The sequence below is a fragment of the Chrysemys picta genome, chromosome 18 (assembly GCF_011386835.1).
Source record: "Chrysemys picta bellii isolate R12L10 chromosome 18, ASM1138683v2, whole genome shotgun sequence".
In the NCBI taxonomy this organism is placed as follows: domain Eukaryota; kingdom Metazoa; phylum Chordata; order Testudines; family Emydidae; genus Chrysemys; species Chrysemys picta.
In genome coordinates this window covers 8,330,053-8,347,448 of record NC_088808.1, presented here as the reverse complement: position 1 = coordinate 8,347,448, position 17,396 = coordinate 8,330,053, and the positions used below count along the sequence as shown (strand labels likewise).

Here is a 17,396-nt window from a genome sequence, read left to right as displayed (position 1 = left end):
ATAGAGTTTGGATCGTGGGGCCCTAACAGCAAACTGAGCCAAGGAAGAATCTTGAACTGTGATACAGTGGAGAAATCCTGGCTGGGTAGTGCGGGAGCGTCGGTGGTAGAGGCTGACTGGTTCGTGCCAATGTAAGTTACCAAGTATTTACCACCCCGATAGAAAGTTCTCCTTTTGGTATGGAACAGCTTGTGTGTTAGACTGGTAGCAGGGCAGGAGGGACCCCCGGGGCCTTGCCCGCACTAGAAAAGCTTTGCTGGCATCGCTATACCAGCAGAGTTGTACTGGCAAACCTTCATAGTGCAGAAACAGCTTATACCAGCATAACCGAGTTTCTCCCGGCATAGTGATTCCCTGAGACGTGGGAACTCACCAGTTCCCTGAGACAAACGCTATGCTGGCAAAAGCACTCTTATGCCCATATATCAGGGTGTATACCAGCATGAAAATCACAGCCCTAACCAACACAGCTATGCCAATAACCAGTTTAACTGTAGAGCAGACCTTAGTTTTGAATATATTGTCACCTGGTCCCAGTGGTATGTTGTACTAAAATTCCCCCGTGATTTCCACTATCTCTTGCCCCAAGTCCACCAGTGACTGTTCTCGTATGAAACAAAACTGTTGTTGAGTTCCCACCTGATGCTATATGGCCAAATCAGGGTTTCTGGAGTCTCTGTAGGAGTCTTTCCCGTATCCCTCTACTCTGCATCTTGGCCTCTGCTTCCAAAGACCGGAGCATGACTCCCAGTAGGGGAGGCGGCACTCTGGGCGCTGGCCAGCTCTGCCTCCTGGCAAAGGTCGCTGCTATTGCTGGCACTAGGAATGGGAAAATATTTTGAGCGGCACAGTCTGCCCACATGCCCTTATTCACCACTCCGTTCTGAGTTGCACGATTCGGGTTTGTTTGTGGATCGGACGCTGATGGAAAGGTGACTCACCTGGCCCAGGGCTGTTTGATTCAGTAGGATGTGCTGAGCGCCTGCACCCGGGGGCAGGTCGCATGTGACGAAAGCTGCCGCCCTTTCACCAGTGAGAGAGCTGGGTTTGGGTCCAGACAGGGAACATGCAGGTGAAAAGTGTTCTGCATCTCTGCCACTCCCCAGTAAGAGGATGGAACCTCCCCTTCAGGCAGGGAAGGCCGCTTGGGCAGCGCGGGGATGATAGGCTGCTGGCAGGTGCACTGGAGCAGCTCCCATGGGCACTTGGTGGGATTCCTTCCATAATCGGGCTGGACTGTGGGATTCCTTCCATAACCAGAGGGCCTCCGGTTGGCTGGCTTCTCCTGGCACATTCAGAACGGGAGCGGGAGGAAACGGGCAGCGCTGAAGTGACACGACAGGTGATGGACTTTGAGGTTACCCGGGCCACTCGGAAGACCGTTTTTAAGACATTTTTGGTAGAGGTGGAATTCCCCAGTGATCGGTGCCCTGCATGAGCCTGTCACATTGCACCCAAAAAGTAGCAAAAGCCCCATCTTTCTCTCATGCCTCTTCCTGTCCATCTCTAAGAGCTAAGAGTGGGGCATGTGGGCATGAGGAAGCCATATGGCAAAGTGACCCCACTTGGCATAACCACTAACGCAAGAAAGGGCTGGATGGTCAGGGCAGAAGGACTCCTGTTTCTGTATCTGGCCCAGTGATGTGTGCCATAGAAATGCAGGCAGACAAGTTAAAGAGCCGTTTATTGCAAACTGGGAGACTACACGGTCCTAGCCTAGGTGCAAGTGGGTTCTTCAGCATCAGTCTTCTAGGAGTATTGTGATCAAAACAAAAGTTGGACTTCGCGGGGGGTGGGGGGAGGTTGTTTTAAATTTGGAAGGGATCTAGACTAGGAGGAGAAATGAGCACAAGTCCTGCTAATGCAATAGAGTGTGTATGGATTAATCAGTAACCCTCCCGCTGCTCATCAGAGTAAGATGATTCCACTAACCGTCCGCCCCCGAGCCCACAAACAGATGGCCAGTGATACGCTAACCATCATGATAGGGATGCTTTCAGCTGGTAGATATTCCCCCACAGCTGCAGGAAGTGAGACACTTCCTTACTGATCATCTCGGTCCCAGGCTTTCGTGTTAAAGTGCAAAGGGACTCGAGGAGTCTCCCCAGCAGATGGGGGAGGGGTTTTGTAGCGTGCGTGTCTGGTGGGTTTTGGATGTGTTTTGAAGTCGGGCCATCTGTGTTAAACTTCTCTTCATTTTGACTTTCAGAGAAAACCGGGAAGGTGCTGGGGGAATTCTGCCAGTTTTACGAGGAACAGTATGGCGTCGCGCTCTTCAACAGCGTCCGGTATGAAATTGAGGGCAACGGAGGGCCGCAGGCCCAGCTGCTCCACCGCAAGGTAAGGGAGACTTCCTCTGAGCATTGCCCTGTCCTGGGATCTCTGGTTCAGCTCCGCTCCAGAGGCTGGCTTAGGTCGCTGTTCCCTGCAACATCTTCGCACTCAGACCTGAGCGCAGAAATGGGGATGGGCTACAAAACGGATCCAGCTTCGGTGTCAAAGGAGCTTTGGCTCTGGGAGCTGTGTGCGTGCCCAAATGCACCTGAAAGGTGGGCTCACGGGGATGGGAGGCAGATGCCCCAGGCCAGTCTGCTGCCGGGAGTGTCAGCAATGATGCATTTATGCAGCGCTGTGAGAGCAGGCCTTCCTGGTGGGGATCTTCCAGTGCGAGATCCGGGAGAAAGCTGGAGTGGAAAATTTCACCTCTATATAGTGGGGAAAGGCCAAGTTCTTCCAGCAATTCAAGCCAAACAGCGGCTGTGGAGTTGAACCCGTGCTTACGGGATGTGTGTTAAAGGGGGGCACGGCAAGCAGCCGGTGGTTGAAGCTCTGGGGCTCGTTCTGGGGGAGCAGTACCTTCTAGCCTTAGACCTTCTGGGACGCCTACTCCAGGCCAGGAGCTGGTACAGGCCCTTCACCCTGCAGCTTGGCTCTTGCCCAAGTTCCAGCGTTGGCTTTTCCTTCCCGAGTGAGTCAAGTGACTTAATTGCGGCTTTGTGCAATGTGATTCATTTCCCCTAGCCACAGAGGGAGTGAATGGGCTCCCTGGTGCACTGCAGCCCCACCTTGCCTTTCACTGGGCTCCCTTGTATGTCTGACTCCTAATGCCCATTGTAGCTCCAAACTGCTGGCATGGAGCAGCACGGGCACCTTGCCCGAGGTGCCACAGACATTCGAGGGAGTGAGCTCTGGGCGGATAGGTGGATCTGAGAGAATTTCCATCTGCATAGATGATGGCGGTTTTGCGTCCAGAAGCGTGCTCCCTGCAACACGGGGCTAGGGACGAGAGCTTCAGAGATTGGATCCTTACATGATAACGAGAATGTGCCGTTACAACGGCTGCTGACAAATTTGAGAAGGGATATTAAATATCCTGTTTCAGGGCATAAGCCAGTCTCCCTAACTAGGGGGATTAGGAGATCTAATGCTGGGAGACAGATTCTCCCATTTGATCCCGAAGCAGGCAGTAAACCTTCTGAGGCATGTGCTACTGGCCAGTGACAGACAGGTACTGGACCAGACGGACACTGGGTCTGACTGACTATGCAAATTCCTATATTCAGAGCATAGCCTGCCATCCGGTCCCTCCGGCCTCCCATCCCCCTCGTGTAAAACCACATGCCTGCTTTTCCAGTTTCCAGGTGCAAATGTAGCTAGGCAAAGCGCTGGGGATCGAAGCAGGAAGCTTTGAACACCTTGCCCCTGCCAGTACTTACTAGCTTATTATTCTATAGGTCACGCTGGAATGAGCCAGCAGCTAAAGAGTTAACCTGGTCATGTACTAGAGCACAAAGTTAATTAGAATAGCTAACCTGGGATGTGCGATAGGCTAGGAGGACCTAGGTACAGTCTAAAACGAATGCATTATTGCAATTAGTAATAGTCTGACTGACTGGAGTCTGGGCCTTGCTCAGAGGCACATCTCATCAACATGCAACTACTGATGCATGGATTGATTTGTATTGCGGTAGCACTGAGAGTCGCCAGTTGTGGGCCCATTGTGCTAGGTGCTGTACAAACACAACAAAAAACATCCCTGCTCCAAAGAGCTTGCAGTCCAAGTAGAAGTAGCCCTGACCCTGCTGAGATTGGGGAAACTGACCAGATGGTTTAATCACAAGCATCATGAGTTCCATCTCTCGTGCTATGTTAGCAACAGGAAGGTTTCAGAAGCTTCCGGAGTATAGACACCCTTGTGATGTTTGTTGCTGATGGATATAGTGGGTAGGGTCGCACCCTCCTGTTTGGGCTGCTGCCCGAGACTGAATCTTGGAGATCTTTAAGATTCAAGCTAGGTTTGCATTGTTTCCACTCTGGCTGATATTTTTCCAGGGTGGGGAGGAGCATTTGGGTTTCAATTCTTCACCAGTTCAGTGGAGCCACTCATCCTGTCTGCAGCTCAGACCTGTTCCCACTGCAGGGGGAAGAGAATGTGAACTTCAACCCTAAACAAAGAGCCAGAGACAGGAAATACCAGGCTGTGCGAGGTTGGAAGCCTTTGGTTAGAAGAGGGAAGGGAAATCACTCCTTCTGGGCCTATAATTAGGCTGGGAAGGATTAGTTTTGATTTCAACTGATACTTAGAAATGAGTATCCATATTAGTTGGTCTGACTCTTTTCCTAGCTGGAAACAAACCAAACCCTGCGATATAATGTTTGGAAGTGGAGTTTCAGTAGGTGAATTGCACTGGATAATGCTATTTGATTATAGCATTTAGTTCGTGCTCGCTTGGTAGATTTAATTATCAGCGAGCATGGGCACCGCTTGTCTATCTTTTAATGTCCCCTGAGTAAATTTCATTTACCTGTCACCCATTTAGATTCTAATACTTTCAAGACTGACTGTAACAAACATGGGGCAGAGGGAGGGCAAGGGGAGGGATGAATGGGAATGGGGAGGAGAGGGGAATTTCTACTCCGGATAAGATCACTCTAACAAGAATGGCTCTGTGTTGCAACAACCTTCTGGCTCCAGAACAGATGGCTCAGCTCTAGCTCTGGCCCCAGGTGGGTTAAGCAGTTTCTGTTAGAAACTTCTGCCCAGTGCTCACATAATTCAGCCCCATCCCTCTGCAAGTGCATAGATGCCGCTGCTCAGGATGGTGCTGTATAAACACATGGGAGAGCCGTGGGCTTTGCAGGGACCCCAAGAGAACCTGGCCAGCAGCTTCCGAGTTCTAGACTGAAATGAGATTAGGGTGGGATGGTCTGGACTCTGGGGCCAATTCGTCTCTGGTACACGTGCCACTCCACCTAAAGCAGGACTGCCAGGGAGAAGATGCTCATGGGGTCAAGGCACCGGATTGTGGGTCGGAGGATCTGGGAGCTTTGCTTTTTCTCTGCCACAGACTTGCTGTGTGACCTTGGGCAAATCTCTCTCCCACTCTGTGCCACTTTCCCCCTCTGGTAAAGTAGGGGAGAACAGCCTCGTGGGGGCGTTTGAGGCCTGTTTTACATGGTACCTTCCCTCCAACGACCTCCAAGCTCTTCACAACTCTTCATGAAAGGGTGGAACATGCGTTAACCAGGGGCTGGGCTGGCTTGTGCTCCGGGCCTGCAAAGCGTGGGCCTGTCCTGACAGGCTGCAGCAGCTTTGGACTATCTGGTTACTGTCTTGAAAGTTTCTTTTGTAATGGTCATTAATTCAAGTGAACACGCAATGGGAAACAGCTCTGCTGGGCCTGAGTTCCCCTTCCACAGCAGTGATCCACGTGAGAGCCTGTTTAGAGAGCATTAAGACTGGCACGAGTCGCAGCCCCTGCTGTAAACACTTCAGTGTGTGTGTGTGTGTGTGTGTGTGTATTTTGTTTATCCAGCGCTTCCTTCTGGGGAGGCGCTCTATGTCTCTTCCTGAGCCCACCACTGCCACTCTGCGGCTGCAAAATGGGGACGTTCCAGAACAAAATGAAGCACGTGGCTTGATAGCCTTTGTAGCCCTGCCAGCCCAGTGCTCTGGCTCTGGGACACTCGTTCGGTCACCTCGGCTGCCAGCCCAGCCCACGTGCCGACACTTGCTCTCCATGGCATTGCAGGGGATCCTGAGGGCGGCTTTTTTCTTCTTCTCTAGCTGTTCAGTTAGTGCCAGCCACCTTTGTCGTCTTGTTGTAACAGCGCTGTTCGCGCAAGAGCCTCCTTCTCTGCAGCCAGACCGCCTTCCGGTCCAGAACAGTCGCCTCGGAGAGTCAGAGGAGCGACCCGATGCATCTATTGTAACTTCACGTCGCTGCTGGAAACCTCTCTTCTCCCTGGCCTGCGCCTCCTCATTTCTCTCTCCCTCTGTTCTCATCGCCTGGCTCTGGAAGTGGGGTATTTGCAATAGCTCTGTATAGCGCTTGATTGGAACGATCAGAAACTCGCTGTCAATATTGGTGAGTTCTCGTAAGGGAAGTGGAGGCTGGTGGGGCGAGCCTGGCCTTTGGAGTCAGCATGGCTCATACCCGTCAGCACATGCAGTGGTGCAGGTGAGAACAGGGATGTGGCGGTGCCGCCTTGCTTGGTAACGGTAACTCAGAGGCGTGCCCAGAGGATCATGCACGCAGCTGCTGTCCCAATGAACAGGCCTTCTGTTCTTGAGTCCCGTTCCAGCAGTCTCCTCCACAGGACCTGGATTCAGAGCTAGAGGTGGGTCCCAAGTGAGTTAAGTAACTTCTCTGGACGCCTACACCCTCTCGCGCATGCTTGCCCGCATGGTAGGAATGCTGGGGTCTCTGGGGAGAGCTCACAATGCTGATTAACTGGTAAAGTGCAGCCACAGGAGGTGTGAGTGAATGGGGTGTCCAGAAGAAGACAGGGACCCCTGCCATGGATGCTTGGCTCAGGGAACCAAAGGCACCCCACTTTCTTGTTACAAGATAACCTCCCTGACTGGGTCTACAATAGCTGCTTTTCCCTAAGATTTCCAACCATTGCTGTTACCAGGGCCGGCCCCAGCGCACCAATGGCCGGTTTTGTAAGCTCTTTGGGGCTTGGACTGTCACTGAGTTTGTACAGCACCTAGCACAATGGGGGCCTGACTTCGATTAGGGGCTGCTAGGTGCCACCATAACAAAGGCTTAATGATAGATGGCATCATGATCGCTAAACGCCTGCTGCTTTTGGAGCCCTGTTCATCGATGCTGCTCACCGCTGGAGTCGTGATGGTGGTAAAGTCTAGGATGGACAAGACAAGTGTATGTTCTACCCTTAATAGAGAGAGAGAGAGAGAGAGAGAGAGAGAGACACTACGCAACTGCGGTATTAGTGGAATTCACCAGCCGTTCACTGATTCTGATATGGGGTAAAGAGAGCTGGGGTTGGGTTCGGGTCAGGGTGGAGGAGGATATATATATATATAATATTTTTTAGGATCCCAAAGTTCTTCACGAGCACTGAGTCAGATTTTGATCAGGTTTGCATTGGTGTAAAGTCTCCCCACAAGTCTATGGCGTTACACCAGTGAGAGAGATCAGACTCGAACCCCAAATAAGCACAGAGTGCTGAATGTCCAGTGCTGTAATGCAGCCACCTCTGGGGTGGAGGGCAACCATGTAATGGCACACTGTATACAATCTCATGGGGAAAGGGAACATCTAGTCCAGGTGACTCAGGCACACGCCTACTCTTCTGGAAAATGTTGTGGCATCTTTAATGTCTGGTGTAGAGCAGACGAGACAAACACGTAACCTGCGTGGTATGTATCCAGCTCTGTCCCGTAGCAGCAAGGATGTCACAATAGAGGGTGGTGCAGGTGCATGTTACAGTCTGCTCAGTGGGTGTGTTAAGCAAAATAAACAGGGGATGAATGAGACCCCTGTGAGGAACGAGGCCCCGGCATTCACTAGTGCTGGGTGGATCACCAAACGCGGATCCATCCAGCCCTCCCAGTGAGTGCCGCTTAAAGGTTGCCTGTGTCATAAATCCCAGCTAGTGGCTGTGGAATGTCTGAGAAATGGAAGCGAGTCGCAGAGGTCAGGGACATGGTGTAACTTTAAAACCAGATGATTATATAAATAGGACATTCCACTGCTGATCTGCTGCGGGGAGATCAGTTTAGCTTCTCCTGGTCGCTGCGAAACCTCCAGCCCCCCCCCCAGGTTCCAGAGGTGATTGCTGGTTTGCAGAGCCAAATCTTTGGCCTGATCCTGAATGGTGCCGAGTAGCCATCACGCTCATTGACTCCAGGTGCAGGGAGATCAACCCCCGGTACTTGGAGCAGGGTCTGCGATCAGCGTTTCCTATGCTGGGAGCAGAATCTTCAGGGCTCAGGACCCACAGCCGGGGCCAGGTTCATTGGCACGCTGGGTGCTGAGTGCATGCTCCAATCTGGCCCTGATTGGAGGTGCTGATCCCTGGGCCTCTGGCCCCACGTGTTTGGACCACTTGCTCCTTCGGGAAAGGCTGGCTTGTGGCTGTGACTTGGCTTCTAGTTAGTCGCCCGGTCCTGTTCTGAAGGAGCGCTGCAAGGAAGCAAGAGGATTTGATTCACGAACAAACCCTCCGTTCTTCCTGCCAGGCACCCGTAGGAGCAATTGGAGTTTCTCAGTGCTGTCCGCCTCCCTGGCTGGGCAGCCTGCCAGAATGACGGTGTCCCTGCTTAATGAGGCCCCGTGGATTAATGTGTCTCTAGTTGACGCCAAGGCCTCGCTAAATGGAAATCGCAAGGAAGGGGGTGGAGCGGGGAGTGAAGCTGAGCTGTCATGTCCTGAGCTTGTAACTTGCCTTTTAAATTCAGATTAAGTCTGAGATCTCTGCTCAGTAGCTCTCGGAGTGTGTGTGTGTGGGGGCGAGGGGGGAGGGGAAGGAGCATAACAGGCAGGCAGTGTTTGCCCGAAACCCTTTTCCAGGAAGGTGGGGTGTGAAGTGGCTTCTGCTGACTCACCAGGGCAGGTGGTTTATTACCTCACCTGGATAATAAAGGAGTGAGGATCTAGGGTATGAGCTGAGTGGTCCTAATGGAGGAACGCTAGGAGCAGTCAGGGGCAGGAGGTTTGAGCTGAACCCACAGAGTTTATGAAGCCAGTCCCCAGCAAGGGAGCGAGTTTGGACTCTGCATATTGCGTCCTGTATTTGCAGAGCAGGTGGGAAAAGGTATCTGCCCCTAAGTGGAAAGCAATGATGCAAGACGTGCTGAACGTGCCATGTAAAAGTAGATGGGTAGGGGGACTGCAGCCTGAGAGCAGGACTTCTCAAGACTCTGACCTGGTTTCCTTTAGAGACGGGCTAAAGCCATGGCTACTGTGCTCTGCCCACCCAGAATGCTGCACATAATGTTCGTGAAACAGAACAGATTGCAGCCGGCTTCATCTTTAATACAGAGGTGCAGCCTATGGATACTACAGGTTCCAGCCTGCAATGATCAGTCTTGATTCAACAGGCATTTCACTCCGGTCAGAGATGGAACGCCGCACACGGAGCCCTATAATGTTGGTGGCCCATTGCTCGGTATTAAAGATGACGTCTGCTCTTGTCTCGTGGTATTTCAGTTCCTGATTGGGGATGTGCCGTAATTGTCTCCCTTTGTCACACAAGCCCCTGAAAATCAACTGCCGTACAGAGAGCTGGACTTGTTGGGGTCCCAGTGCACAGCCTTAGTCGTCGCTGCTGTTGGCTGTTTGCCTAGACTGCCTGACTCCATATGTCTGAGGACTTGGGACTAGTGATGGCAACTTGTGGGCAAGCGGGTGGAGAGAAAGTAGCCAACCCGAGAGCTGGACAAGCTCAGGTGTTGGCAACGTGAGACGCCACGAAACCCTGCGCCACGCTGCAGATCTGATGTACACCGCTCAGGCCTCGCTAGTCATTCAGGAGTTACTCCCTTGTATCTAGAGCTTAGAGACGCTTTACCAATATGGGCAAGCCAGCCAGGCCCTGCTTGTATTCTAAGGGATGATGGGAAACTGAGCAGAAGCAACGTGTGCCCAGATGCTGTGTGCAGGCGAGCGATCATGTGTTATGGGTGCCAGGCCAACTGTGCACACTAACAAATGAATAAATACGGCTTCTCTTGCTGTCCCTTTTCAGCCTCCTTGCTTGCGATCGGTCTCTAAAGGCAATATCGCCTGGCTGCTCTTATCCCCGTTCCCTGGGGAAATTCCCTTGCTGAATCTCTGACCTCTCTCCAGAACTCCCTTGACACGCCAATGTATTTTTTATTTTTATTTTTTAACTTCACAACCTGGCTTCCTCTTCTGGCTCATAGCGGGATGGGGAGAAACTCATTAACGGTGGGTGGATTTTAGGATTCTAGGTCGTAGGAGTTGAGAGAAGAGGAAGATCTTGATCTCAGCATACACCTGCAGGGTCTAGTCCTCCTGCAATACACTGAAAACAGAGACCTAGGAAGGCAGTTGCCAAATAGTCCAAGGGAAGTTCATGTCCCATTTGCCTCTGGAAATTGCCTGACTGGCCGGCGTTCCTTCTTTGACTGTGCGGAGACGTCCTGACTCAGGGTCAGAGGGCCCAATCGGCAGTTTGGCCAGTAAGGCTGGTGGGGCCGATGAGCTGTAAGCGCTCACCAGAGGCCATGGCGTGTTGTCTTGCAGTGCCTGTTTCCAGCACTCGGCAGAGTGGTGCAAACTGGAAGCACAGACACACACTGGGCGTGTCTAGATCCTGGGCCCTTCCGGCACTTCCTGCTTAGGCTGAGATTCAGCCAGGTCTCCGGTCTGCCCACACGTTCTCTCGGTGAGAGGAAGCACGGCGGTGGTTAGAGCCCAGGGGTGGAAGTCAGGAGCTGCGTGTTCTGTGTCTAACTCGGTGACTTTGGGCAAGTCTCTTAAGCAGGCTCTTTCTGCCTCAGTGTCCCCATCTTCAAACCTGGCTAACACTGAAAGTGCTGCCTGGCTCCGTGTTCGCAAAGCGCTTGGAGAGCCTCAGTATTTTTAAATAATGAAAATGCTGAATTCTTGGTTCTTCCTGACAAAGCAGAGAAATGAGTATCCCTATAAAGCCAGTGGCGGGACCTGGATTCGATGATACCGGGGAATGGGTGTGTTTGGACCTCCCCCACCCTAAATCCTTAAATCTGATCTGCCCCCATCATTCAACCACCCCCTCCGCCAGCCTGCTTACATGGCTGGTGTCGCCTCCGCCTCTTTCCCTCCCCTGTTCCAGGTGTGGGTGACTCTGTCCCATAGGACAGTGCCATTAACTACCTCCGGCAAGAGAATGTGTTCATTCTGGCCGGGGGCGAGGGGGTAGGGGGATGTCAGGCCCCAGGAGTCTCCTGAATCCCCTGTTAACGGTGTTAAATGAGCCCCACAAAAATATTGAAAGGGTTCGGTTAATGGGCTGCAGCACCTCTTGAGTAATTCTGGGAACTGACAGCTGCAGGAAGGCGGATCAGTTATCCTTCAGCTGTTTGCAGCAGCCCATTGTTTGTTGGTTTTTCTAAAATAAGCTTGGGGTTCCAGCTGATCCCCTGCTCTCCCCAGTGTAAACTATTGAAGCACGTAATTGCACTGCTGTCTCTCTGCCCAGGGACAAACGCCCGGCCGGACAGACACTCCATAGAATAACTTGCACTTATCTAGGGCCTTTGAGTGCTTTGGGATCCTGAGGGATCAAACTATAGACGTGCGTGGCTGGGGCAGGGGGAAAGTGGCGGCAAACTGGCGCTTGGCCCGGGCCAGGGGACTGCTGGCCAAGGATCCCAGCGCAAACCTCTACTGTTACCGATGATGCGGTGAGATCGTTCATGTGCATGCTCAGCAGGCAGGGATGCTGGTTGTAAGATGTCCTCTGAAGGATGTCTGCACCGTGGGAACTGCGCTGATTCTCCTGTAGAAAGGAGGAGAGAGTAGAATTTGGGGTGCCAGGAAATCTGGGCATTCCAACCTCCTGTTGCTGGTCCCACTCCAGGCTACCAGGAGAGTGAGCTTGCCCTGATGTGGGGTGGCTACTGTGGCTCACGACACGTTTAGGGAGACGGGAGTAGCTATTCCGGAGTAATCCGCTCCACACTAGCTATTCTGGTCCTGTGTAGACAAGCCCTCGGTCATCTTCTATCACAGGGCACACCTCTGGCTTTTCATGACTTGGTGGCATTTTTTTGGTCGAAGACTTGCAGGAATCAATAGCCGGTCACCACAGGAGGTGGCGGATTTGCTTTTTTGCTCCGAAATGAGGGGCTGTCTTGTGCTTGGGCATAGTGGATCCGGTTCTGTGTCCCTGTGACCAGTAGCCACTGGAGTCTATGGACACTGACTGGCTATAACGGTGACTCATGTCCTGTGGCAGGGGCTGCTGTTAGTGGTCTTCTACTATAATCCCAGGGGGACCAGTGATGTTAAATGGGCTGTGACTACTTTAAAAGCGGGTGTCCAGAATTATGGGGTCGCAATAGAAGCCATGGCCCCCTCCTCCCCACTCCTTGGCTTCTGCTTGGTCCCGACGAGACCCCTATCTCCTGGTGCATCTCTGAATGGCGGTGGGTATTGGATCACTCTATGGGGAGGGAAGGGCAGGGCTGGCCACATCTGGTGGAATGTGGGTCTCTCGAATGTAGGCCAGAAAGTGGCTCTCGGTGGCTAGCACTGAAACCCAGCTCCTTTCTACAGGGGATCTGGTACATCAACCTCCGCACCAAAGGGTTTGTCTGAACATTGTATCCAGCTGGGTCTGGTCTCAGCCTGCAGGGGCATCTGCTGTAAATAAACACTTGGGTTTTAAAGAGCCACCACCCATATGCATCGCATTCACGCCACACCCCGTGAGTGCAGGGCTGACCTCAGAGGGGCTTTGCGGCTCTGGCTATGGGGCGGTGCTCTGAGCACAGACTGCGACAAGCCACCCTGCTAGAGAAACTTACTCACTCCTGACTACTGAGGCGCCACCTAAAAGCTTCTCCTCCCAATACCTGCCTGGGGGTGTGAGGGATCTTGTTCGGAGGGTGTATGCAGTGGAGTGTTCTCGCTGAATGTCCTATTCCATAGTCTATGTACCAGGCCTGGCGTTTCCATGCGCTTCTCTCCCCCCTTGGGCTTTTAATCCTTGTTACTGTCAAAAACCCCACTTGTTTGCCTTATGACTAGCTTACCATTAACCTTTTTTACTGGCTCTCACTACCCACCTCCTTGAATTAGTCACCTCCTTAACTGTATTTTCTACTTCTACTTTTCCAAGGTACTTGGAAGAAACATGCAATTGCATGATGCATTTTTTTTTTTATTGAATTAGCCAGTCTATTTACTGTTGCTATAAAACCCTGGATAATGACCCTAGAGGGAATGTTGATCACTGACGCAATCTCATGGATAGAGCAGGGGAGGGGGAAACCGGACTCCTGGGTTCTTTTTATGGCTCTGCCTTGGTCTAGCTGTGTGACCACAGGCTAGTCTCTTTAAGGGACACTGTCAAGTTAACAATTACCCTTTTATCTGACATTTCATACCTAGTATTGATACAGGCAGCACCCAGATTACTAGAACTGAAAGAGTGGAGGAAAACTTCTGTCTGTCTTGGTGAATGCTGATCTGTTTTAGCCCTATATATTTTGCCACTCAGTTTACCCTGTTGTTGGTTCCCACTGACATGTGACACACCTACAAGAAAGTGGTTTTAAAAAAAAACCCCTTTGTGAATATATTAAAAAGCTGGGAAGAGAAAAAGATTGTGAGCAGCAGTAGCATTCAAGTTGGTGTTACTTTTTAACCTGTTCTGCCTCTGAATGGTGGTCCAGTGGTTAGAGAGCTAGCTTGGGACGCTGAAGATCCCGGTTCAATTCCCTGCTCTGCCACAGGCTTTGGACAAGTCACTGAGGTTATGTCTACACTACAGTGTAAGGCCAGGGTTTGAACTGAGGCTCAAGTGTAACACATTACTTTAATTCCGGGTCCCAGGACTGTGTGGGGGGTCCAAGCCTTAGTCAAGCTGGGACCCAGGATTCAAACCCTATTGCTCAAACCCCCCTGGACTCATGATCTGGGAGTCTGCCAAAAGTATCCCATGGACCAACTTTTTGCCCTCTGGACAGTCAAGTTTTCCCATGTTGCACCACGAACAAAGGGCTAGGGCTGCCACATTTTTTGGAGGACACAAGGAAGTCTGGGATAAGGGTGATTGGACTTGGGCCTGCATAATACAGTGTAGATGCTGGAGCCCCAGGTTGGGACCCAGGGTTCAACACTTCCTAACCTGGGGTTACAAATGAGCATAGATGCTCAAGCCCTAGGTTAACAAACCCATGATCTGCTAACTTGAGTTCTAACCCTGGGCTTACAGTGCAGTGTAGACATACCCTAACGGTGATCCCGTTAACCCAGGTGATCAGCAACTGAGTTAGCCTAGTTTAGGTGTGAGCAACCCCCCCTGCAAAGTCATATCAGTGACTGCAGCCTCACTGGTGCTGTGCCATGCTTCCCCATGTGTCGCTCGCTAGGACTGCTGGAGGTATATCCCATGGTGCTTTGTGCTGTAGTCATCTGGGCTGCTGTATGAGTCTTTCCCAGTAAATTGTGGGAGGACTTGTCTGTCCTTCCAGACACAAAGGGGGGCATTGGTGGATTATCAGCATTCAAATGGCTTAGCCTGAGTCCTCACTGCAAAGTGGGTGCGTCGCTGCCAGCCACAGTGAAAGTGGAACCTGGGCTCTAACCCACACCCCCTGCTTAAAAGCACCACTAAACTCAGCTGAGTGGGTTTTGTGTGTGGCAGGAGCCTGAGTTAACTCTGCAGTGAAAACATATCCTTAGTCTTTGTGCCTCAGCTTCCCATCTGAAATATTGCTGGGGGGAGGCAGAGTCTATGGATTTAGGTCACTTACGCCTGTCTAATATCTCATAAATACTGATCCTTTTTGCTGACTTTCATTGCTGAGAACTTGGCTACAAGACAGAGAGAGAGAGACTCTCCGCAAGAAGTGCTTTTTGCTCTTGTTTATATTCCATGGGTCATAAAAATTCCCTTGAGACGTGAATTCTCTCGGACTGTTAGGCAAGCCTGTGTTTGGGATCACATAAATTCTAACACACAGGAGCTTTCAGGGCAAAAAGCTTAGAAAGTTGAAGGCCGCCTAGTCCAATGGATGGGTCTTTGTACGGACAAGGATGACCTGAATCCTATTCCCACCACTGACCTGCTGTGTGACCGTAGGCCACTAACCTAATCTGTTGGCCTCCGATGCTATGTCTTACGCAGTTAGATTATAAATCCTTCTGGGTAGGGTGTGACTGTTTCGGGGTACCCAGGCTTGTGAGTCCCCTTGTTACCCCCTGCCTCCAGCAAAAGGGCGTCTTGCTTGTGCTTTGCTGGGTGTCAGCTCCCTGATACCACTAGCCTATTAGTCGTGCAAGCACACTCATCTGGGCTCTGCCAGCGCCCACTTTGCTTTGCAGCTTAGCAGCAATAGGTGTGCCCCGGTCCCCGAGACCCTTTGAAGCGTTCCCCTGAGGTGTTCAGCCCCTTATCCACCCAACGCTCTCACAAATGCCAGGTCTGCAGTCCCCAAAAGAACAATGTACACACGAACTTGTGTGAGTCAACTCAGGATCCAGCACCTTGGTTAATATCACAGCACTGAGATATATTGATAGTGAAAGCCACAGGTTTATTATCAGAGACTAAAGAGTCAGGAGATAATGAGTTGGAAACAAAGGGTTACTTATAAAACAAAATCAATAACGTGCTTTCTAGAGACTAAACTTAACTCACAAGTTACTCTCTTGTCTAAAGAAGCTTATCTCACCCTACGCTTGCTGCAGCATCTTCAGCCAAACTGGCTGAGATCCTGTTTTCGTGAATGAAAATGCACTGCCCATTTACTTCCTAGGTGTAGGATGAGGGGTGTCATCTTTGCTATCTACTTATCTCCCCAAAGCTCATAGTCTGTGCTCAGAGACAGGACTGTGAGCTTTGGGGATATAGTCCTTGTTTTGCCTCTGTGCTGCTTCCTTGTTGACTTCAATAACTTCATATATAAATGGGCATCCACTGTCCTAGTTTACAATGTGTAATTTACATCTGACAGAGAGACAAGTGAATGAACCTCTCGTGTCAGACAGAAAACCGGTTTCTCCACTTCTGCTGTGATAAGAATCTAAGAACATCTTTTCAGTATATACACATAAGTCCTTATATAGTATCTCTAGATACATTTTACAATGAAATCAATGACCAGTGTGACCCTGGCTTTCCTTGAAAACCTTACATGACATTCTTCGGTGAACCAGAATGTTTGGACCCAAATCAGCATATTCTTGTAATGTCCTTGCCAGTTGGCATTAAGGGGGTCGTGGATCACATAGGGAGAGTTTCTCGCTATGTGCAGTGCCTTGCACCATAATATGTGATCTGTATTGGGGTCTAGGCGCTACCGTGATACAGATCAATAAGTTGAATGATGCACTTTTCTGGAGTGGGAGCGGGAATGTAACGAGTATGAGAATTCTGAAGGGAAGTGTGATGTATGAGGGGTTCATTCGCACCCACTGGACTCTTCCAGCTCTAGGCTTTGGGGTATTTCTCCAGACTGAGAATCAAGAGGCCTGGGTTCTAATCCTAGCTCTGCCATTGACCTGCTGTGTAACCTTGGGCAAGTCGCTTTGCCTCTCTGCCTCCACCCTGTCTCTAAAAAATGAAGGTCCCGCTTACCTAGCTCTTGAGCTAGAAGTAGAAAATGCCATGCAGTATAAGAGCGAAGCATTTTTTTGGCCTAGGGGCCAGAGGCCAGATCCCCAGCTGGCATATGTGGTTTGGCTCCCCCGAATTTGGTTTCTCTAACGTACCATCAATTCTCCTTCCTCCTCCGCTCACTGTGCTGTGTCTCCCCCTCTGTGCAGGTCCCTCTGGAGGACCGCGTCATCATCTCGGGGAACCTCTTCCAATACGTGGAGGAAAACAAGAAGTGGCGAAACCGCTTCAGCGTTGTGCCGCACAACTACGGCCTGGTGCTGTACGAGAACAAACTGGTGAGGCCCTTGCTGCTTCTCCACCCCCTCCCCTTCCCTCTCTGCTTTGTGGTGGGTGTTTTTGTCCAGGAGGCCTGTTCAGGACAGGTAGCGCCTGCCAGGGAATGTACCCCTTAGAGGAGCTCTCCTCCTGTCGAGGAGCCGTCAGCAATCGCTGTTCAAACAGCTCTTGCACATGAATGACACTTAGCCAGTGCGCTCAGTGCACTTAGTGCTTCAAAGTACGGCCTCCATGAGCACGTCCGGTGTCTCCAGTTGAGAAATGGACTTAAGTAACCAGGCTGGAGTCACAGAGCTGGGGAACTAAAGGGAAGCTTTGAACAACTTCTTGGCTTCCTTTGGCTGCTGCACCCGTTGAAGAGCCGTCCTGAGCGCTGGGACACTCCCTCGCCAATGGGGACGGTTGAGCTTGAGATGTCGTGTTCCCCTGATGCAGTAGAATGCCCTGGAGCCCACCGATCTCCAGCATGGGACATCCCCTGCAGGGAGCAGTCTCTCTTATTGCACTTCTGT

At 51.3% G+C, this 17,396-nt stretch overlaps 1 protein-coding gene across 2 annotated transcripts in view; it reads left to right on the top strand.

The window, feature by feature from the left end:
* Positions 1-17,396, top strand: part of NIBAN2 (niban apoptosis regulator 2) — a 119,962-nt gene that overhangs the window by 66,596 nt on the left and 35,970 nt on the right. For both annotated transcript variants that reach the window (XM_065571908.1, XM_005309112.5), the window contains exons 2-3: positions 2,210-2,340; positions 16,755-16,883. Coding sequence is in view for 1 of the 2 variants with exons in the window: in XM_005309112.5 (XP_005309169.2) it covers positions 2,210-2,340; positions 16,755-16,883 (260 nt within the window). In the remaining variant the exon portion in view is untranslated. The remainder of the gene's footprint in view (positions 1-2,209; positions 2,341-16,754; positions 16,884-17,396) is intronic.